Below are 23,298 nucleotides of genomic sequence, written 5' to 3'. Positions count from 1 at the left end.
GCATATATACATATATACACATACATATATATAAACACACACACATATACACACACACATTTAAAAAATATATATATATATATATAAAGATTCCAGTTTTGGAAATGGCATGGCCAACCCTCACCATGTAGGCCAAGGTCACTTCCAGAGGGTTCAATCTTTTAGATGAGGCAGGACAAGTAGGTCCTAGGCAGTGGGGAAAGTGGAGATGAACAGGGCAACACTGGGATTCTGGAATGTCAACTCAGTTGGGGTAAGCTCTGGCCCACATTCAGGGTCTAATTCATCCCAGATTGAGTTAGGCAGGGGGGTAAATGCTAAGCCAGAGCCACCCAATAGGCACTTAGCAGACCAGCTGGTGCAGCAGCTTCCCATTTGAAGCTTGTAAGAAATACAAGTTCTTGGGCCACCTCAGACTTACTGGTGATTCCGATGCAGATTGAAGGTAGAGGAACACTCCCTCATCTAAACTTAGATGGATTATCCCGAATCTCCATACTTTGAAGGGCAATTGAAATATTCAGTAAGTCTCATCATCAAGGCTTAATAACTGTGTGAGGGTTGAGAGGTCAGGTTGCCTACCATTGTGGATGTGCAGACTTGGCCCAGTCCTGGACTGGGTGGCCACTTCCCAAGCACACATAAAAAATCCCAAGCACTGAGACTTTTGAATTGGTTCTGGAAGCAGGTGGAGCTGAGTCTGTTTTAGGACCACCAGGTTCATATGTCCACTGTGCAGTAACAGACCAATTACGCTGAGACAGCAGGGTTTGCAACAGAGAAAGAGTTTCATGATCATAGGGTAGCCAAGTGAGGAGACAGGAAGAGATCCTCAAATCCACCTCCCTGAGGATTTCTGGGCTGGGGCTTTGAAGGGGATCATGGAAAGTGAGAGGCTGGAGAATCAAGGTCATTCATTGATCAGGGTAAAGGGGATGAAATTATCAAGATGTGGAAACTGCATTATTTGGTGAGGCAGCTTCTTGTGGGGTCCTTCAGACCAGCTAATGTCAACAGTTTCATTGGTATGGATGACATGAAAGACTATCTCAAAGGGAAAACTTAATGTTTTATAATGTTCAAGTTATCAATAGAGCAGTTAAGGAGGACTGTAATCTTGTAACAGGGTCTATTGTCCTAGTCATTCTAGTACAGCAGGCACCAAGAAACTATGACGAAACAGGTCAGAGACTAATGATTAATGCTGAATGTGCTGCATGCTTGGTTTATTTTAATTTCCCCCTCCCTTCTTTCCTGATTTTTTTTTTTTTTTTTTTTTTGAGACAGAGTCTCACTCTATTGCCCAGGCTATAGTGCAATGGCATGATCTTGGCTCACGGCAACCTCCACCTCCCAGGTTCAAGCGATTCTCCCACCTCAGGCTCCTGGATAGCTGAGATTGCAGGCGTGTGCCACCAAGCCAGGCTAATTTTTGTGTTTTTAGTAGAGACAGGGTTTCACCATGTTGGCCAGGCTAGTCTTGAACTCCTGACCTCAGGTGATCCATCCACCTCGGCCTCCCAAGGTGCTGGGATTACAGGTGTGAGCCATTGCACCCGGCCTCCTGATTAATTTTATGAAGTGTATAGGGGCAATTTCAAGTCTACTAGGTCAATACTTGCTCCTGAGCAGGGCTCTGAGACCAGGGATGGTGCCAATAGTTTATTCTGTCATATCACTGAAAGTGCAGGATTGAGACAGAATTCTGTAATGTTCTTTGCTTTAGTTCTTACTGTTTCATAACTTTATTTTTGTCAATTTATGCTCCATAAGCCTGGATGACATGTGTTTGTTTTATTGTTAAGGAGCAGGTGTGCATACCTCCCTCTCCAGTCCTTCCCGATCACAGGCAGTGTTCACTTCTCCCCCTCAACCTCCTCAAATGCTGTTTATCAAAATCTTAAAAAACACAAGGGTTCCCAAATGGCACTTGGCCAATTTTTTATTGGATTTTATAACATTTATTTTTGTCAAAATGAGTTTCTGCATTTATTTTTGCAGAAGGTAAACATTTATTTTTGCAGAAATGAGTTTCTGTTTTCTTCTCTGAGTGTGTTCGTGAGGAAAAAGAGAAAGTAAGATGTTTTTCTTAGTGTTTTTATAACATCCTAAAATGGTTTAATCTGTTAAGGATGATAAAGGATCTTAGGTGAGGGCGTGACTTTCTTTTTTTTCCTTTTTTGAGAGAGTCTCTCTCTGTCGCCCAGACTGGAGTGCAATGGCACAATCTCAGCCCACTGCAACCCCCGCCTCCTGGGTTCAAGCGATTCTTCTACCCCAGCCTCTCGAGTAACTGGGATTACAGACATGTGCCACCACGCCTGGCTAATTTTTGTATTTTTAGTAGAGATAGGGTCGCACCATGTGGCTAGGCTGGCCTCGAACTCCTGAGTTCAAGTGACCTGTTTGCCTAGGCCTCCCAAAGTGCTGGGATTATAGGAATGAGCCTCCATGCCTGGCTAAGGGGGTGACTTTCTAACCAGTGTCAGGTTGGGGATTTGTGTGCTTCCATGGGGGCCTGGGGACCTGGTTTTACTTGGTTAATTTATAGACTCATTCTCTTTAAGGTGAATTTGGGCTCTTGCACCCCATCTCAACTTCAGTTTCTCTCCATTTTCAAATCTCAACACCCTAATGCTCTTAGGTGGTCTCAAATGTGTTCCACCAGAGCCAGGCTTTCTAGAAGCCCTTCTTGAGATGTCCTCATCCAGTTCTCTCTGTGCTGACCCTGTCCCTGCAGGAGACAGCTGAATCTGGAGGGATTTCTTTTTTTCTCACTGGTACCATCGGGGGCCTCCTGTTTGTCTAGATCAACGGGCCATTCTCAGCTCTCATTTTCTCTAATGCATTTGACTTTCCTGACCCAGGAGGTTGAGTAGCTTTTTGAGGACAGGGACTCTGTCCTTCTCACCCACAGAGACTCCTTTAAATATTTATAAAATGAATGCACATATCTTTCTTCCAGAAACTCTGCCAAACACTTTACAGGATAATGCTTCGGAACTGGCGTCATAGGAGCATTATCCTGTAAAGTGTTGGACTCGGTTTTCAACACCTCCAGATGATGCTCTTGGGCTCTCGGATTTGAGAACTGCAGTTCCTCCTTGGAGGCCCATCTGTACTGCCTTGAGCATGGCTTCTCCAGCCCTTCTTCCTTCTACATTCTCTATCCAGCCCTCTACAAAATAAAAGAAATTAGCTGGGCATGGTGGTGCATGCCCCTAGTTCTAGCTGCTCAGGAGGCTGAGGCAGGAGGATTGCTTGAGCCTGGGAGGTGGAGGCTGCAGTGAGCCATGATTGCTCACTAGCCCTTCTTCCTGTCTCCTAACTACATGTGTTCCACAAAGTGTGGTTCTAAGTCTTCTTCCCTGCATTTCCTGGAACTGTCACCCTCTCATGGCCATCAGAGTCTCGTGCCCAGGCTTGAGTACAGTGGCACAATCTCAGTTCACTGTAACTTCCGCACCACCAGGTTCATGTGATTCTCTTGCCTCAGCCCCACTGACTGGCTGGGATTACAGGTGCCTGCCACGATGCCCAGCTAGTTTTTTTTTTTTTTTTTTTTTTTTTTTTGAGACGGAGTCTCGCTCTGTAGCCCAGGCTGGAGTGCAGTGGCCGGATCTCAGCTCACTGCAAGCTCCGCCTCCCGGGTTCACGCCATTCTCCGGCCTCAGCCTCCCGAGTAGCTGGGACTACAGGCGCCCGCCACCTCGCCCGGCTATTTTTTGTATTTCTTAGTAGAGACGGGGTTTCACCGTGTTAGCCAGGATGGTCTTGATCTCCTGACCTCGTGATCCACCCGTCTCGGCCTCCCAAAGTGCTGGGATTACAGGCTTGAGCCACCGCGCCCGGCCGCCCAGCTAGTTTTTGTGCTTAATAGAGATGAGGTTTCTCCATGTTAGGACGCCATCTCTCGTCATACAGTCCCTGACACCTCTGCCCTGTTTTCTCCCCTCCAGACCATTGTCGTGGTTCAGATGCCTAACCCAGAATGTCCTCTGGCCCCCTCAACCTGTCCTCAGAGAAACTCATCAACTTGTTCTTCCTCTTTTCTTCGTTTTCTCTTTTTAAATCAATTGTATCTGGCCGAGTGTGGTGGCTCACACCTGTAATCCTAGCACTTTAGGAGGCCGAGATAGGGGGATCACTTGAGGCCAGGAGTTCGAGACCAGCAGGGACAACATAGCAAAACACTGTCTCCACTAAAAATACAAAAATTAGCTGGGTATGGTGGCAGGCACCTGTAGTCCCAGCTACTCGGGAGGCTGGGGCAGGAGAATTATTTGAACCCAGGAAGTGGATGTTGCTGTGAGCTGAGGTCACGCCACTGTACTCCAGCCTGGGTGGCTGAGCGAGATTCCATCTGAAACATAAAATAAAATAAAAATAAAATAAATCAATGGCATCTTCCCAGTTTCCTAGACTGAAACGTTGGTGCTCATGATACTGTCATCTAAGTAGATACAATTTTTCACTTAGGTGTTTTTTGGTGTGCTTATGTATTCTAGAATAGTGAGAGCTCATGTCCAAATCTTCTGCATAACTTAACAACTTTTTCCATGAACGCTCCCAGCCAAAACAATTTCTCTCTCTCTGTGACTCCTCACAGCACTCTTCCTCCACGGCCATTATTTTTTTGTGGGGATGGGGGAGCCATTAGCTTCATTTACCTTATAATATTAAATATTATAATTTATTTTTATTTATTTTTTTTTTAGGCGGAGTTTTGCTTTTGTCGCCCAGGCTGGAGTGCAGTGGTGCGATCTCGCCTCACTGTAACCTCTGCCTCCCAGGTTCAAGCGATTCTCCTGCCTCAGCCTCCCGAGTAGCTGGGATTACAGGCACCCGACACCACACCTGGCTATTTTTTTTTTTAGAAGAGACGGGGTTTCACCATGTTGGCCAGGCTGGTCTCGAACTCCTGATCTCAGGTGATCCACCTGCCTCGGCCTCCCAAAGTACGCCTTCCTGTAATTTTTAAACATATCTCATCTCCTTAACTCAATTGTAAGCATCTTGAGGGAGCACTTGTGTCTGGATTGTCTTTGAGCACAGGCCAGAGCACAACTCAGTATCTTACAAAGTCCAGAATCACACTGCAGGGACTGGGAAGAGAAGCCTGCTCAGTGTCACTTGTTCTTAAGCCCTGATCATTGGATGGTGGCATCTGCCTCGATGTTTCCATACACTGTTGTTTGGAACAGTGTATCCCTGTACCTTGTAAGAGTGAGAATGGTGTCTACTGCTATACAGTAGGCCCTAGACTTTATAGATGATTTTGGCGGCTGGGCGCAGTGGCTCATGCCTGTAATCCCAGCACTTTGGGAGGCTGAGGTGGGTGGATCACCTGAGGCCAGGTGTTTGAGACCAGCCTGACCAACATGGTGAAACCCCATCTCTACTAAAAATACAAAATTAGCCACGCGTGGTGATGCATGCCTGTAGTCCCAGGTACTCAGGAGGCTGAGGCAGGAGAATCACTTGAACCCAGAAGGTAGAGGTTGCAGTGAGCTGAGATCGCACCACTGCATTCCAGCCTGGGCAACAAGAAGGAAACTCCATCTCAAAAAATAAAAATAAAAATGATATTGACTAGTTTGAAAGACAAGCTGTTGTTCATAGGAAGTTATGCAATTAATCAACATTAATAAGTATGATAAACCAATCATTATTAGATTTACCGTTTATTGAATGCATGTTGAGTGTTTTCTATATAGCTTTTCCTTTAGTCTTAGCAGCCATAAGGCTAGTACCAAATGATTAGGCTTTATCGTTTTACTCCTTTAATACCTCCCAAAACTCTTTAGATATGAGAAGGCCAGTGGTAATGACCCACACTTTCTTTTGCCAGCCTTACTGATCCATACCCATATATCTCCCCCAAAGTCTCGCAACTGCTTAACAAATGAGGAACTCATTTGATACCCAGATGTGGTGAGTGATATAGCCAGGAGCTGACATCCTGTTCCTGGGAAGAGCCACGACCAGGTCACAGGTCACGTGGCAGCTAAGAGCTAACAGTGCCTGCGGAACTCCTGGCATGGTGCCCAGCGCTCAGCATTCAGAATGTTCTCCCTGAACTTAACGGAGATTCCTGCAGTCACAAGCCAACCCTGGTCACCAGGTGGGATTCGCCTTGTAGCATTCCATGATCTATGGCCTTTGGTGACATGTCCCTGAGTACCCCAGCACCCATGCAGGGTGTATGGAGTGCAGGATCTAAGAATCCCCTCCCTGTTAGCCCCTCATTTTCCTCCCTATACCTGGTGATTTTTATGCACACAAAGTATCACTGTTTTTTTTTTTTTTTAAGATATCTTTATTTTTATTTATTTTTAAAATTAAAGACCAGGTCTTGCTCTGTTGCCCAGGATAGAGTGCAGTGGTGTAACTATAGCTCACTGCAGCCTCCAATTCCTGGGTTCAAGTGATCCTCCTGCTTTGGCCTCCTGAGTAGCCAGGAGTACAGGTGCACAACACCAGACTCGGCTGAGTATCAGTCTTTATGTCTATAGAGTTAGATTCAGTTGAATTGTGTTTCAGCTCTCCCGTTACCACAAATGTGACCTCGGAACAGGTTAGCCTCTCTAAGATTATGTCTTCATTTGCAAAATAGAATTAACGTAGTTAATTAATGGAATTAATCTAGCAACCTCCTGGGGTTTCTGCAAGGATTAAATTAGCTCATAGAAATGCACTTTCCCACCTGCTTGTTGCAGAAGGGAGGGCATTCAATCCCTGGTAGCTTTAGTTCTGCCTCCAAGCTAGCATTTCTACTACTGAGCAGAGACTTATTTTGCATCCCAAGGCATGTACTGTAAGAACGAGTCTGTGTGCAGATGGAAAAGCCCGTATAGAAATTGATAAACCGGATGGACCCATGGGGTAGCAGGAGGACAAGGACAAGGATTCTGGTCAAGTTTGGGGGGAGGGCCACGAAGAAAAAGAATCTTGAAGGACGTCTGCCGGCTCATAGCAGCCGGGATATAAAAGCCAGGCCGGGTTCCCATCCAGCTGTATGGATTGCAAACCGTCAGAAGATAGCTGTCCTGGGTGAATGCATCAGAGATGTCGTCTGACTCCTAGACTGATGAGATTTTCTTTTCTGCCAGAATTACTAACATGCGATTTTTTTGAGATCTTTGAACTCGCTGAAGATCTGTGGGCATTGCAGTGGGTTAGATGCAAATTTGAAGTGACATGTTTATAGACCTTCTTGCATTTTTGTTATTTGCAGAGGAGCTGAAGGTCCCCCTGGAGGAGTATGTCCACAAACGCTACCCCGGGCTGGTGAAGGTGGTGAGAAATCAGAAGAGGGAAGGCCTGATCCGCGCTCGCATTGAAGGCTGGAAGGTGGCCACCGGGCAGGTCACTGGCTTCTTTGATGCCCACGTGGAATTCACCGCTGGCTGGTAGGTCATGAGCTGAAACTCAGGGGTGCTCAAGACCTGCATTGTGGTTGAGAGGGGCTGGAATGCGGGAGGTGGGACATTTCGCCTCTTACCTGTAGGGGCACTCTGGGAGAACGGAGAAAGACTCGTTGAAGAAGAAAGTGAGACCATTGTCTGGGATAAAACTGGGGAGCAGGGAGAAATTTACCTGCCATCTGTTCAGTTCATCATCATTGGCATCATCATCATCATCAAAATCCCCAATGAAAATAGTGTATCAGGCTGGGCACGGTGGCTCACGCCTGTAATCCCGACACTTTAGGAGCCCAAGGTGGGTGGATCATTTGAGATCAGGAGTTTGAGACCAGCTGGGCAACATGGTGAGACCCTGTCTCTACTAAAAATACAAAAATTAACCGGGCATGGTGGAGCACGCCTGTAGTCCTGGCCACTCGGGGGGTTGAGGCAGGAGAATTGCTTGAACTTGGGATGCCAAGGTTGCAGTGAGTCTAGATCACACCACTGCACTCCAGCCTGGGTGACAGAGAGAGACTCCATCTCAAAAAAAAAAAAAAAGAAAGAAAAAGAAAATGGTGTATCAAGTAGACAAAACTCAACAGAATCCTTGCAAATGGGACAAGAAGTCATAATTTTCTTGTTCTCTTTTCCTTCTTTGCTGCTGTCTTTGCAGGTTGATGGTTGACTGTCATTGTGAGAAAAGAGATATAGTTATAATTCTGACCACTCAGGTAAAGCTCCCCAGAATTATCTTTCACATCATTCGGAGGAAGGTGAAGCGTATTTTCTGCAGATATGGCCCTGATATTTTTCTAGGTGGAAAGAACAGAGTGTGAGAAACTGGTTGAGTGTACGGGGAGTAGAAGATTTTGGATGCACAAAGAGTGAGGCCACAACAATGCCAAAATCATGTTAAAATTGGAATAGAACTTTCCCGTTTTGAAGCGTGGTCAGATGATTGTTGCTAAGTAACCAATGATCCATCAAGTTAGAGGTTAAATAACCTGTACCTGGGTTGCTTAATTAGTAAGAAGCAGAGTCTTGTATTTCACAAATATGTTTATTTACACTTATTGAGGCTGTCTTAAGTAAGTGTTGTTCACTGCACTAGATTCGAAGAACCAGTATCCCATCACTAATTAACATTAAAATGTCTGTTCTTCATTTGCAACAACCAATAAACCAATGTTTATGCATATGACCACTTAAGAAACCCGGGACCACTGGTAACACTGACCCCTTCAAGTGCACGCTGGGGTCTGTTGCCATCTCAGACACCAATTTTCCCTCCCAGTTTTTTGCTGTCATCAAACTCTGGTGACACCTAGCTGCATGTCTTTAGCCCCCATCTCTCTCCTGAGCTCCAGAGCTGTTTATCTCTAGTAATAATCATTCCCAAAGTGTGGTGCCCAGACCCGCAGCATCCACAGAATCTGAGAACTTGTCAGAAATACAAATTCATGGGCTCCACCCAGTCGCCTGAAATCACAAGCCGTGCAGGTGGGATCCAGCAGTCTGTTGTAACCAGCCCTCCAGAGGACTCTGATGCATGCTCCAGTTTGAGAAGCACTGAGCCATAATGGAAGCCTTCTGAAAAAGATGCACGCCAATGTTCTGTCACAGCCTCAGGCCTGGCATACCTTGTCTTTTCCTTGGCATCATTGCGTCCTCGTTTCTTTCCTGTCAAAACTGGTTGCCCCCCACATATGTCCCTTTCCCTTGATTTTCCCCTTGCCCTCATGTTACTCATCGCTTCAACCTCCAGCTTCAGCCAGTTTTGTCTGCCATTTCTCCTGTCTCCCTCTTTTAAGAGTGTCTTGACCACCACTCTCCCAGCTTGGTTCTTCCTTGACATTCACCTAAACGAATGCGGTCACTACTGAAACTCATTCTTTTGACAGATACTTGCTAGATGCCTACTGTATCCCCTGGTGTTGTTCTAGGTTTGGGGTTTGCCTGGCACTGAGTGATTTCTCAGGACTTGCAGTGGTAAGGCTGGAAGAGTCCTGCACAAACTGGGACACTTGGACACTAAACTGGGGTTCAAAATCTGGCAAGTTTGGTATCTGCCCTCAAGTCTACAGTCTAATTCTAGTCTATCTAATTGAATCCACCTATCATCTGATTCTCCCTGATGTCTGTGACTTTAGTCTTTGCCATTCAGACTCATTTTCCACACGTCTACCCGGGTGGCATAGAGCCCTCTCTGAATTAAAACCCCCTGGTGGTTCTCCATTACAAGGTAGATAGCATGTCTCAACTTTTACCAGGTTCTACTGCAATAAAAGTCTCCAGTCACAATGACTTACAGCAATGCATGTTTCTCTCTTGTCTGCATGGCACATCAGCTGCGGTTGTCTGACTGTGGCTGTGCTTTTATCCTCTGTGTTCTGAGAGTCAAGGAATCCTCCTGTCTAGAACATCCCATCTTTGTGGCTCAGGGAAAAGAACAGTGGCTGAACTTCGAAATGGCTGTTAAAGTTTCTGCTCTGATGTGACACCGTCACTTTCACTCACATCCCATTGGCAAACCAATTCACATGTCCAAGTTAAATGTTAATTGGAGGTTGAGGAAGGAGTGTGCTTCTCTAGGGAAGCATTGCAGGCCATCTGGTAATAGGCAGGACATCCCCAGGGAGGAGGGAGCAAATTATTGGGAATCGTCATACATTGTCTAGTAGACAGTAAGATCAAACTTCTCAGCCACAGAAATATCCCTGGGGTCGGGCACGGTGGCTCACATCTCTCAGCACTTTGGGAGGCTGAGGCGGGTGGATCACCTGAGGTCAGAGTTCGAAACCAGCCTGGCTAACGTGGCGAAACCCTGTCTCTACTAAAAATACAAATACAGGTGCCTGTAATCCCAGCTACTCAGGAGGCTGAGGCAGGAGAATCGCTTGAACCTGGGAGGCAGAAGTTGCAGTGAGCTGAGATCGCGTCATTGCACTGTAGCTTGGGAGACAAGAGTGAAACTCCGTCTCAAAAAAAAAAAAAAAAGAAATATCATTGGAACCCAGGTCTTCTGCCTCCATACTCAGTGACTCTTACTGCTGGTGGATGGGCTGAACTGAATGTTTCTATATGCATGGTCTGGGCTTGTGTGGGGTTCATCATGTTTCATCAAGGAGATAGTGGAGCTTCAGAATTAAGACATGAACTGGACCATCTAGGTTAGAAACCTGATTCTACCACCAGTTGGCTGTGTAGCCTGGGGCAAGCTGCTTAACCTCCCTGGTCCTCAGTTTCCTCATTTGGATAATGCTGATCATCGCATCTACCTCATAAGATTATCTTGGGGGTTGCATTAGTCAGCACATGTGAAATATTTAGAATGGCGCCTAACACTAGTAAGTGTTCAATAAAGATCAGCTATCATTAGCTCATAAGAACAATAGCCTGTGTTCAGAGATGATTAGCAAAGGCAGCTGCACAGTCACTGTGACTTGAATAAGGTGGGGGAAATGATCTAGGAGTTGAGAGGAAGAACTCCCACAGGAGAGGTGGTGCTTGGTCTTGGGACCAGGTGGTGAGAGAAGTGGGAGAGGTGGTACTTGGTCTAAGCCTTGTTAGATGGCTGGGCTTTCAGCCAATAGCAAAGGGCATTCCCAGGGGAGAATTTCATGAGTGGAGACTTGGCCAGGGCCATGCTCCTAAGCCTGCCTGGAAGCCTTGGAAAATCAGTGCCATTTGGCTTCAGCTTATATGGTGTGTGCAGAAGTATTGGAAGCAGGTAATGGCCCAGGGTATATTTTATTGCTCATTTTAAATAGAAAGATGAGATGAGCCAACAGGTAATTCAATAGCTGCAAATGAAAAGAGATGGGTTGTCGACTGTGTGTTCTCATTATTCTTCCCGATAATGCAGAGGAATGGGATTTTCGCTTGACTCTGTTCCAAAACCTGCATTCTGTTCTAAGCTGGGAGATTAATGCGCTGGCTTAGGAGAGCCATCTTCTCCTTCTCGAATGTGGGAAATGATCCCTTCCCGCGCCTGCCTCGGAGACGCACGACGTTGGAGGTGTCTGACCATCTGCTGTCTCCTAAGCCAGCGGGCTACGCCTTGAACCTGAAGCCAGATCACTGACGAATGTCCGCTGCAGCCTCGAGCTGGGGAAGTGAGCAGGAAGCCAGGATTCTGCCTGCCTTTGCATTTAATTAGTTTCCAGTCTTCTATTGCTAACCAATTCAATTAGGTCCCTTCTAAGAAATCAAATCATCAATTAAAACAACTGAAATAATCACGCGCACACACACACACACAATTAAATCATCAATTAAAACAACGGAAATAATCATGCCAACACACACACACACACACACACACATACACGCACACAAAATTAATTAAAACAACTGAAATAATCACGCGTGCGCGCGCACACACACACACACACATACACACACACACACACACACACAGAAGCTAGTGAAATATGTATTAAAACCAGGCCGTCCCAGGCAGAAGTGACCTATTTTGGGAAAGGAAATTCAGTGCCAGCAGAAAAAACAAGCGGTGGCAGTCAATGCCCTAGGGGTAAACTGACGACACTGTATAAAACTGTCATGCAGTGTAAATCGTGGAGTCCACTGTCAATATGAAAGCGAGACTTGGCACTTTCTTGGGAAGGAGACCCCATGTTCTGAACTCTTGCTCTAGGCTTTTCAGGCTGGAGCAGGCATCACTGTAGTAATTCCAACAAGGGTGAAGGGGTGAGCTGATTTCATACACTTTACAGCCCAGGTGTGAAGCTGCAGGATCCAGCATGGACAGGTCCCTGGAAGCCTCAGTTTCCATCTGAGTTCCAGCCTTCCCGAAGCCCAGCCTTTTAGCTAAATGCTGTTCATTTCCTGTGGTCTTGGGAGGTGTGCCTCAGGAGAGAGAAGAAAGGTTTCATGTCTGTTTCTCTGTTTCAGGGCTGAGCCGGTTCTATCCCGCATCCAGGAAAACCGGAAGCGTGTGATCCTCCCCTCCATTGACAACATCAAACAGGACAACTTTGAGGTGCAGCGGTACGAGAACTCGGCCCACGGGTACAGCTGGGAGCTGTGGTGCATGTACATCAGCCCCCCAAAAGACTGGTGGGACGCCGGAGACCCTTCTCTCCCCATAAGGTCTGTGGCTGGTGAGCCCTGGCGGCCAACAAGCCCCCAAATTCAAGGGTACAAAGGAGCCACTGAGAGAGGCCAGAAAAGCCTGCCTTGGGCTCGAGCAGCTGTGTGCACACAGCTCTCCAGGAGCCGTGGTTGTCTCAGGATCACAGCTTTCCTGCAGAGGGAGGATGTTGCATTTTGCACCTTTATGTAAAGTTTTCAAGTGCAGCTTTTCAACGGCGATACTGAGAAGTTTCAAATTGATAGTAATGTTTACACTTCTTTATTCTTCCTCGTCTAGGAGGAGCTGTGTTCAGAAACTTTTAAGGATGAAGTTTGAAAGTTATTTTTTCTGGAGCTATTTTATACTTGTTGAAGTCTTGTACTGTTGTTGTGTTTGCACTCTTTTTCATGATACAAGATCATATAGAAAAGGACAAGGGGGTGTGGCATTCTGGGAAGCTGGAGGGACGTTGGGGAGCTCTTTAGAACTCTTGTCCCGGGTCCCACCAAGCTGCCTCTTGGGATATGGAGATCAATATCTCGAGGCATAATTGCAAAACTCAAATAGAAAGGAGGTTGAGGCTGGGCATGGTGGCTCATCCCTGTAATCCCACACTGTGGGAGGCCAAAGTGGTTGGATCACCTGAGGTCAGGAGTTCAAGATCAGCCTGGCCAACATGGCGAAACCCCTTCTTTACTAAAAATAAAAAGATTAGACAGGCATGGTGGCAGGCACCTGTTATCCCAGCTACTTGGGAGGTTGAGACAGGAGAATCACTTGAACCTGGGAGGTGGAGGTTGCAGTGAGCTGAGATCATGCCATCACACTCCAGCCTGGGCAACAAGAGCAAAACTCCATCTCGAAAAAAAAAAGCAAGGAGGTTGAATGAATATTGATTTCAATGCTGTATTAGTTTCCTCTTGCTGCTATAACAAATTACTATGAAAACAATGACTTGAAACCACACAGATTGATGTTCTTACAGTTCTTGAGGTCGGAAGTTTGCAATGAGCCGATGGAACTAAAATAAAGGAGGGGTTGGGTCAGGAGGGCTGGGTCCTTCTGGGGGCTCTCGGGAGATCTATCTCATTGCCTTTTCCAGCTTCCAGAAGCTGCCTCCTCCCTCGGCTCATGGCTATGTCGCATCTCCCTTTCTCTCCAGCATCCTTCATCACGTGACCTTTTCCTCCTTTGCTTCCTTCCCTCCCACTTATAAAGGCTCTTATGATTATATTTTGGGTCCATACAAATAATCCAGGATTATCTCCCATCTTGAGATCCTTAACTTAATGGCATCTGCAAAGTCCTTTTCCCAAATAAGGGACCATTCACAGGTTCCTAATCTCTGGAACCTGTGAATAGTCCCTTAGGAAGAAGTGAAATGGGAGTGTTCCCTTAAACCTTTGCGGGGCATATGACAGGGGTGTGGCTTGCTTCTTCAGTGCCCCACTGCTCAAACCCCTAAGGGGATCATGTAGATGGGTAGGTTTCGGGGAGCATTTTGGGACTCCGACTCCATGGCAGTCTCTAGGGTTGAGTGTTTATGGCTCCTGAAGCCTCTGTTGGTGTGTGTTACAATGTACTCTTTCAGCTTTGCCATCTGCAGGCAGGTTGTGTTAATCAGCTTAGTTAGACCCTCTGGCTTATCACAAGGACAGAGGGCTTTCTGTATCCCGGGTCCTTGTCCTCGTGTATCAGAAAAACCAGATCACATGTGGGCTTGGAGAATGAGTGCAAGGTTTTCCTGAGTGGTGGAGGTAGCTCTCAAGAAGATGGATGGGGAGCAGGAAGGGGATGGAGTGGGAAGGTGGTCTTCCCCTGGAGTCGGGTAGCACAGCAGCCAGACTCTCCTCCAACTACCCCTGGCCGAACTCCCCTCAGCATCCACGTCATTCTGCTGTTGCTGGCTTGCCAGTGTCTGCTGGTGTCTGTCCGTGTGTTCTTCTGCTCCTCTCAACGTCCAGCTGCTTGTGTCTGTGCCCACTATGGTCCCGCGTTTTTATGGGCACAGGATGGGGGATGGGTATGGTGGGTCAAAAGGCAACTTTTTGACTGCGAAAACAGAAATACCTGTCCTCATTTAGGTCCGTGAGCACAGGCCCAAGGGTGGAGCCCTTGCCAGGGACCCTGCCCTTCTCTACCCAGCACTTCCCTGCCCCTGTTCCATATCAAAAGGACTTTGCAGATGCGATGTAGAAATCCTAATCTCTGGAACCTGTGAATGGTACCTTATTTGGGGGAAATGGCTTGGTTGAAAATCCTTTGATCCCCGAGTTATAGTTCAGGACTTTATGTGAGTTCTTCTTGAGGACCAAACTGACTCTTAAAATCATGATTCTGTCTTAAGTCGGGAGAGGCAGGAGAGGCCTGTGTACCTGGGCTCGGTTTTAGGGGTGTGGTTGTTGGTGTTAAGATAGCAAGATGGAATAATGGAGTAAGGATGAAGACTTTTTCCAGATAGTCATGAAGTTCTTTCTCAGTTAAAACATTTGTGATTAACAAGAGTAAGAGTTTAGCCAGGCCCAGTGGCCCACACCTGTCATCTCAGCACTTTGGGAGGCCAAGACAGGAGGATTGCTTGAATTCAGGAGTTTAAGACCAGCCTGGGCAACATAGCCAGATTGTGTCTCCATTGAAATAAAATTTTAAAAAATTAGCCAGGTGGTGGTGTGCTCTTGTAATCCCAGCTACTCAGGAGGCTGAGGAGGGAGGATTGCTGGAGCCCAGGAGGGCGAGGCTGTAGTGGGCTGTGATTGTATCATGGCACTCCAGCCTGGGCAATAGAAGGAGACCCTGTCACAAATAATAATAATAAAAAAAAGAGTAAGCTTTTGAAAAGTTCTGTTAATTTTCTGCTCACACCAAGAGCTGAAAAATTGCATAGGAGTAGAGCCAGCCATGGGCAAATTTGTACAACAGAGAAGGTAAATCTTTTGGGTCTACAACTTCCTCAAGCTGTCTTGCGGCTCAGCTCCCACCCAACCTGTTCATCATGGAGTGTTTCAGGACCATATTCTTGGCTATCTGCAAATAACATTAATAGTGTAAGGTTAACTAAAGCAAAGCCTTCAGGGATATTTGAGGTTTAATGGCGAGTGCTTGAAGACATGTTGACCTTTAGATCTCAAAGGGATGAAACTCAAAGGATGGACTCGCAGACAGTGACTTTCATGTGTTGGCTAAAAGATACTTTCTCCCAAGTCTCCGCACTGACACACAGGAGACTGGCCTCCAGCCAGGACAGATAACAGTATGAGGGTGTGACTGTAAGTGCTAGCAACAGAGAAAAAGAAGTGCTTGCAGTGCAGTGCCTTCGGATGCCCAGCAAACATCTATAATGACTGTCTTTGAGTGGCTCTAAGCAAAAAATTAGCTTGTATTTCATGAGTTACGGTAACATTAACAGATGATTAATATGCACTTTGAAAAGACTCAAGAAAATAGTCATGATCGTGAGTCATTAATATTATATGCATCTCTGATGTACAAAATAGAATCAAATGCCAATGATCTCTTTTTAATGTGTCTTAACTTACGGGATGCTTAATTTGTTAATAGTTGATGGGGAAATTTAATTGTAGGGATGAATTTTTATGGTCCTTCTGAAATTATTAAGCAGATACAATATGCTTTCTTAGACATGAGGACATGGCGGTTTCTCTTTCTTGCTGTGATGCCAAAATTTTAATAGTTACGATTTTACTCCAGTAAAAGATGGGCCAAGGAGAACGTTTCATCATCCAAATGGTATTACATTAGACGAGTCTTTAGATACTGAGACTTCCCAGTAAGCAACATAATATAGGAGATTTGCATTAAGGGAACTGATAATTCCTTCTGTTTCAGTTCTTTTCCTATTTCTTTCTGTATATATTAATATCTTTTTTGTCCTGCCTGCTAAATAGCTATTCTCTCAGGTTTTCTCTTTGTCCTCCACTCTTCTTTTCTACACCAGAGTTTCCAGTATGGCAAGTGGGTAAGTGCCATGAAAGAGGGCAAAAGCTGACTGTAAGGGTAAGAGGTTGGGGAACTGAAGAACACAGGTCCTGCCCAAGGAGGCAACTGTTCCCAGCTCTGGTTGATGGTGCTGGGGGTACATAAGGCCAGTGTGTTTAGGCTTTCAGAATTTTTTTTTTTTTTTGAGACGAAGTCTAGCCCTGTCACCCAGGCTGAGTGCAGGAGCGCAATCTTGGCTCACTGCAACCTCTGCCTACCGGGTTTGAGCAATTCTTCTGCCTCAGCCTCCTGAGTAGCTGGGACTAAAGGCGCATGCCACCATGCCTGGCTAATTTTTTGTATTTTTGGTAGAGACGGGGTTCCACTGTGTTGACCAGGCTGGTCTCGAACTCCTGACCTTGTGATCTGCCTGTCTTGGCTTCCCAAAGTGCTGGGATTGCGGGCGTGAGCCACCGCACTCGGCCCAGAATTTTAAGAGCAGCCATAAATCTAGAGCCTTTGTAAAATCTCCTGCCTTCTAAATGTTGACAATAAACCTCTCTTCTTCAAAACTTCAAGGACCCAACCGCATGTGTCTAGACTGCATTGGACCACCCAGCCCCCAGAACTTGATCTTGCCTTTACACTCAACTCCTTGGAGACCTGTGTTGTTCCCAGGATAGCTTTTATTTATGCATCTCGCACTGGCAGTGGGCACCTGTGATATGTATTGTGGGTGCCATGGTGGGTGTATTAGTTCTTGCCCTGCTGTAAAGAAATACCTGAGACTGGGTAATTTATAAAGAAAGGAGGTTTAATTGGCTCAGGATTCAGCAGGCTGTACAGGAAGCATGGAGGCTTCTGCTTCTGGGGAGGCCTCAGGAATCTTACAGTCATGGCAGAAAGGGAAGCAGGCACGTCTTACATGGCCAGAGTAGGAGGAAGAAGAGAGAGGGAGAAGGTGCCACACAATGTTAAATAACCAGATCTCGTGGGAACTCTATCATGAAAACAGCACCAAAGGGATGGTGCTAAACCATTCGTGAAGGATCCAGCCTCATGATCCAATCACCTCCCACCAGGCCCCACCTCCAGCACTGAAGATTACAATTCAACATGAGATTTGGGTGGGGGCACAGAGCCAAACCATGTCAGTGGGGCTGGGGGATTTGGGGAAAGTGTCACTCAAAGTCATAGGAGCAACATGGCCAGACTTCCTGGAACTCGAATTCAGCCTGTAGAGATTCCCCTCGTGTTGTATTGTTGTGTGTACACAGGCCTGTCTGCTGAGCTTCGTCTGTGTAAGCAGCACTGACCCAGCTCTTGCGTCTGTGTAGAGAAGCTCCCTAAATCTGCTATCTTAAGCTCTGATTGTTCTCCAAGAGTGACTTCTTTTCTGTTAGGCGGTTCTTGCATTGCTACAAAGAAATGCCTGAGGCTGAGTAATTTATAAAGGAAAGAGGTTTCATTGGCTCACAGTTATGCAGGTTGTACAAACATGACACTGGCATCTGCTTGGCTTTTGAGGAGGCTTCATAGAGCTTTTACTCGTGGCAGAATGTGTGAAGCGGGAGCTGGCACATCTCACAGCAAAAGCAGGAAGAAGAGGCGGTGGCTCATACTTTTAATCTCAACACTTTGGGAGGCCAAGGTGGGCTGATCACCTGAGATCAGGAGTTCAAGACCAGCCTAGCCAACATGAATAAACCCTGTCTCTACTAAAAATGCAAAAATTAGCTGAGCATGGTGACACATTCCTGTAATCCCAGTTACTCGAGAGGATGAGGCAGGAGAATCACTTGAACTTGGGAGGCAGAGGTTGCAGTGAGCCAAGATCATGCCACCTGTACTCCAACCTGGGTGACATAGCAAGACTCCAGACTCCATCTTAAAAAAAAAGATATTGGCTACTTAGAAAGACAAGCTTGTTGTTCATAGGAAGTTATACCATTGATCCTATTAATAATGATAATAAATGAATTATTACTAGATTTACCATTTACTGAATGCATATTGAGGACTTTATATATAGCTTTTCATTTACCCATTTTTTTTTTTTTTTTTTTTGAGATGGAGTCTTGCTTTGTTGCTCAGGCTGGAGTGCAGTGTCGCGATCTCGGCTCACTGCAACGTCCACCTCCCAGGTTGAAGCCATTCTCTTGCCTCAGCCTCCCAAGTAGCTGGGACTACATGTGCATGCCACCACACCTGGCTTTTTTTTTTTTTTTTTTTTTTGTATTTTTAGTAGAGATGAGGTGTTACCATGTTAGCCAGGATGGTCTCAATCTCTTGAACTTATGATCTGCCCGCCTTGGCCCCCCAAACTGCTGGGATTACAGGTGTGAGCCACCATACCCGGCCTCATTTACTTTTAATAGTCATAAAGCTAGTACCATATGATTAGGCAGTATCCTTTTTTTATTTTCAGTGTCCACACCACATTGGGGTGTAGGCAATCTGAACCTCCAGGTTGCTTTTTTGACCCCATGCAGTCAGTGACTCCCTTCAGCTGGCCTCTCCCAGGGCACCCTCGACTTTTGCCTTCTTGTTTGCCCCATGTCCTCTTATTCCTGGAGTCTCCATGCTCTGGTAAGCCACTGTCTAGGGCAGTGGTCCTCAACCCCTGAGTTGCGGACCAGTGCTGGTCCTAGTCCATGGCCTGTTAGGAACTGAGCCTCACAGCAGGAGGTGAGTGGCAGGCGAGCGAGCAAGCGAAGCTTCATCTGTATTTACAGCCTCTCCCCATCTCCCACATTCCCTCCTGAGCTCAGCTTCTCATCAAATCAGCGGTGGTATTCAATTCTCATAGGAGCACAAATCCTATTATGAACTGCGCATGTGAAGGATGTAAGTTACATGTTCCTCATGAGATAATCTAATACCTGATCTTTTGAGGTAGAACAGTTTCATCCTGAAACCATCCCCACCCACCACCCCTGTCCATGGAGAAACTGTCTTTCATGAAACCAGTCCCTGGTGCCAAAAGGGTTGGAGACTGCTGGTCTAGAAGCATCCCTTTTGGTTTTGTTTATGATGTTGTTTTTAATTGTGGCAATATATATGTAACATAAATTTTACCATTTTATCCATTGTAAAGTGTGAAATTCTGTGGCAATAAGGACATTCCTAATGTTGTGCAACTATCTCCACGATCTACTTCCAGAGTTTTCTTATTCCCCCAAATAGCAACCCAGTACACATTAAGCAGTCATTTCCTATTCCTCCCTCCCACCTAACCGTGACAGCTGCCAATCTAATTTCTGTCTCTATGGATTTGCCTATCGTGAACATTTCATATAAGTGGAGTCCTACAGAATATGACTTTTTGTTTCTGGCATCTTTTATTAGCATACAGTTTATGAGGTTCATTCATGCATGAGAAATCCATTGCTTTTCTTGGTGGACATCCCTTTTATTTTTATTTTTTTGAGACAGTCTTTCCCTGTCACCCAGGCTGGAGTGCAGTGGCGCGATCTTGGCTCACTGACCTCTGTCTTCTGGGTTCAATCAGTTCTCCTGCCTCAGCTTCCCAAGTAGCTGGGACTATAGGCGTGCAGCACCACGCCCAGCTAATTTTTGCATTTTTAATAGAGACGGGGTTTCATCATGTTGGCCAGGATGGTCTTGATCTCTTGACCTTGTGATACGCCCGCCTCAGCCTCCCAAAGTGCTGGGATTAGAGGCATGAGCCGCCGCACCTGGCTGACATCGTTTTTAAAGTGGTTCCAAGTCCACACCTTCTGCAGATTCCGTATCTGGTTTCTGGGACTTGCACACCTTTGTCCCTCTTAGGTGGAAAGATAGCTTCCCTGACCAGGGCTCCCCTGTGCTCCAGAGGGCACATTTCCTTTCATAAGTGTGAGTCACACACCAGTGAACATGTGTGTCCACTTCCAGGGACACCGGCCACTAGGCTTGGGGTTAGATGGCAGGACTCTCGCCCCTCCCTTGGGGTACAGTTTGCTTCTGGGAAACCCTCCTGACACCTTCCTTTCCCAGACTCCACTTACTTGTCCTAAGTACTCAGCTAATCTGCTTGTCTGTCTATTGAAATTTTTGCAAGATCTCTTTGAATACAGCATCTGTTGTCAGAATGTCTTCAGCCCCAGTGTGGACACGAAGAACCCTGTTTTAACACAGTACATACAGCTGAAGGCATGGAACAGGGAGAAGGGGGAAGTCTGAAGACAGACAGGAAGGGGTGGGGGCTGACTGGGAAAGAAAAACTCTGAAGAAGGAGGCATGGGTGGGCTCAGGACGTGAACAGTGGTTTGGTTTTGAACAGTAGGAAGGGCAAAGTCATGTTGTCTGACTCACATTTTCCTTGTGAATGAGGAAAGAAAATCATTTGTTAAGAGTGAGAGCTGGACCTTGGATAGGAGGCTACCCAAAAGGGGTATAAGTCTGGAATCACTGCAGAAAGCTCACCGAAAACAGAAAAAATAATGGCTGTTTCAAGGTGCAAAGAATATAAATTCAACAAAATTTCCACCAGGATTTCTTTTTCTTAGTTATTTATATTTTTAGAGATAAGATCTCACTCTCTTGCCCAGGCTGGAGTGCAGTGGTGAGATCATAGTTCACCGTGGCCTCCAACTCCTGGGATCAAGCGATACTCCTGCCTCAGCCTCCAGAGCTGGGACCACAGGCATGTGCCACCATGCACAGCTAATTTTTAAATTTTTTCTTGAGACAGAGTCTCACTCTGTCTCCCAGGCTGGAGTGCAATAGCACTACCTCAGCTCATTGCAACCTCCACCTTCTGGGTTCAAGCAATTCTCCTACTGCAGCCTCCTGAGTAGCTGGGATTACCAGTGCCCACCACCACACCCAGCTAATTGTTGTACTTTTAGTAGCGATAGAGTTTTATCATGTTGGGAAGACTGCTCTGAAACTCCTGACCTCAAGTGATCTGCCCTTCCAAAGTGCTGGGATTACATATGTGAGCCACTGTACCTGGCTGTAATTTTAAAAGAATGTAAAGTCAGGGATCTTGCTATGTTGCCCAGGCTGGTTTTGATCTCCTGGCGTCAAGCAATCCTCTTCCCTTGTCATCCCAAAGCAGTGGGATTATGAGCAAGAGCTACTGCACCTGACTCCACCAGGATATCTGGAAAAAAAACTACCGTGAATTCAGTTGTGTTTTGTTATGAACTCAGATCTTATTATTCATGATATTATGTATATATATGGGGAAAAGTGTGAGGTATAAGATAAGAATGAAGGATGCCATTTATTTAGCCTGAACGCACCTAGATTAGGTGCACCCTAAGTTCATGAAAACCTGGCTTAGTTCTGCTGCCTTCAGAGAACTTTTGCTCATAGTTTGAGAACTGCTGATCTGCAGAAGCCTGGGACTTTCACCATGAGAGGGAAGGTTCCAAAATGCCACAGATGGGACATTTTACAGCATGTTGCTTTCAGGGCACCGGCTGAAAGCTGAGTCAGGCGTCTTCTGCGAAGTGACAGTGGTTCCTCCCTGCTCTGTGTTAGGTGGTCCTATAATTAGTGACATTGCTCATGAATAACTAATTAAAGGCAATGATTAACAATTTAGCAATCCTTAATCCAACATATAATTTGATAATAAATTATAAGGTACGGGTGCTGTTAGAGCCTCTTAGACTCCTTTCGTTGAAAGGGATGCTTTGGATATATAGTTGCTGGGATCTCAAATTCTTTGCACAGATATGTACAGAGGAAGAAGGTTAGTTCTTCCTCCCTAGAGGAATATGACTGGCTTACAGAGGAGGAAAGCTTTAAGAGAAGAAATCAGACTTTAAAATAGAGGTATCTTTCCTATGCATCAGCAAATACATTTTAGGGGCCAATTGTGTGCTCAGCTTCATGGTAAGCATTTCCAGCAGGGGATAGTATTGGTAAATGAAATGATTCTCCTGTCTTGAAGGAGTTCATGGGTGGCGACACAGGCTTTCAAATGCGTGTGATAGCACTTCAGGGCAAGGCAATGTGGAATCATGGGAGGGAGGGAATTTTGCCATTGGAGTGGATGGAAAAGCTCATAGCCATAACTAACACTGGAATATTCTACGTGCCGGGTACTGTTCTTGTGTTTAGCACTATACAAATCTATTCATTCCTTATTCTCACCCTATGAGAATTTTCTTTTTTTTTTTTCAGACAGAGTCTTGCTCTGTCACCCAGGCCAGAGTGCAGCGGTGCGATCTCAGCTCACTGCAACCTCTGCCTCCCGGGTTCAAGTGATTCTCCTGCCTCAGCCACCTGAGTAGCTGGGACTATAGGCATGCACCACCACACCTGGCTAATTTTTGTACATTTAGTAGAGATGAGTTTTGCCATGTTGGTCAGGTTAGTCTCGGACTCCTAACCTCAAGTGATACGTCCACCTCAGCCTCCCAAGGTGCTGGGATTACAGGTGGGAGCCACCGTGCCCAGCCAAGATGAATATGATTATATCCTTTTTACAGGCAGAGCTGCTGAAGCATGAGTTAAGCACCTTACCCAAGGTCACACACCTGGTAAGAGGTTAAGCTGGGATTCAGATGTAGTCGGGCCCAGAATCTGTGTTCTTACCTGCTGTTTTCTCTTTCCTGGAAAAGATGTGACTAGCTGGACCTTGCCAGCTGGAGGAGATTTTCACCGGCTGAGTATATGCGAGATAACCCAATGCAGGTATAGTTCTACAAATGAGTGTATTTGGGGTCTTAAAGCCCACTCTCATGTTTCATGATTCACGAGAACTCTCGAAACTCAGAAAAGCAGTACAATCATGGTTATTATTTGTTAATGATGAAAATATACAGATTAAAGTCAACAGGCTGGGCATGGTGGCTCATGCTTGTAATCCCAGGACTTTGGGAGGCCAAGGGGGCGGGG

At 46.0% G+C, this 23,298-nt stretch overlaps 1 protein-coding gene across 1 annotated transcript in view; it reads left to right on the top strand.

Annotated features, from left to right (window-relative positions):
- Positions 1-23,298, top strand: part of GALNT17 (polypeptide N-acetylgalactosaminyltransferase 17) — a 596,132-nt gene that overhangs the window by 286,851 nt on the left and 285,983 nt on the right. Inside the window, exons 4-5 of the mRNA XM_025379068.1 lie at positions 7,238-7,412; positions 12,324-12,521. Of these exons, the coding sequence (XP_025234853.1) occupies positions 7,238-7,412; positions 12,324-12,521 (373 nt within the window). The remainder of the gene's footprint in view (positions 1-7,237; positions 7,413-12,323; positions 12,522-23,298) is intronic.

Source organism: Theropithecus gelada, chromosome 3 (genome assembly GCF_003255815.1).
Source record: "Theropithecus gelada isolate Dixy chromosome 3, Tgel_1.0, whole genome shotgun sequence".
Taxonomy (NCBI): Eukaryota; Metazoa; Chordata; class Mammalia; order Primates; family Cercopithecidae; genus Theropithecus; species Theropithecus gelada.
Note: the sequence above shows the minus strand (reverse complement) of the source record. Positions and strands in the feature narration are given on the sequence as shown.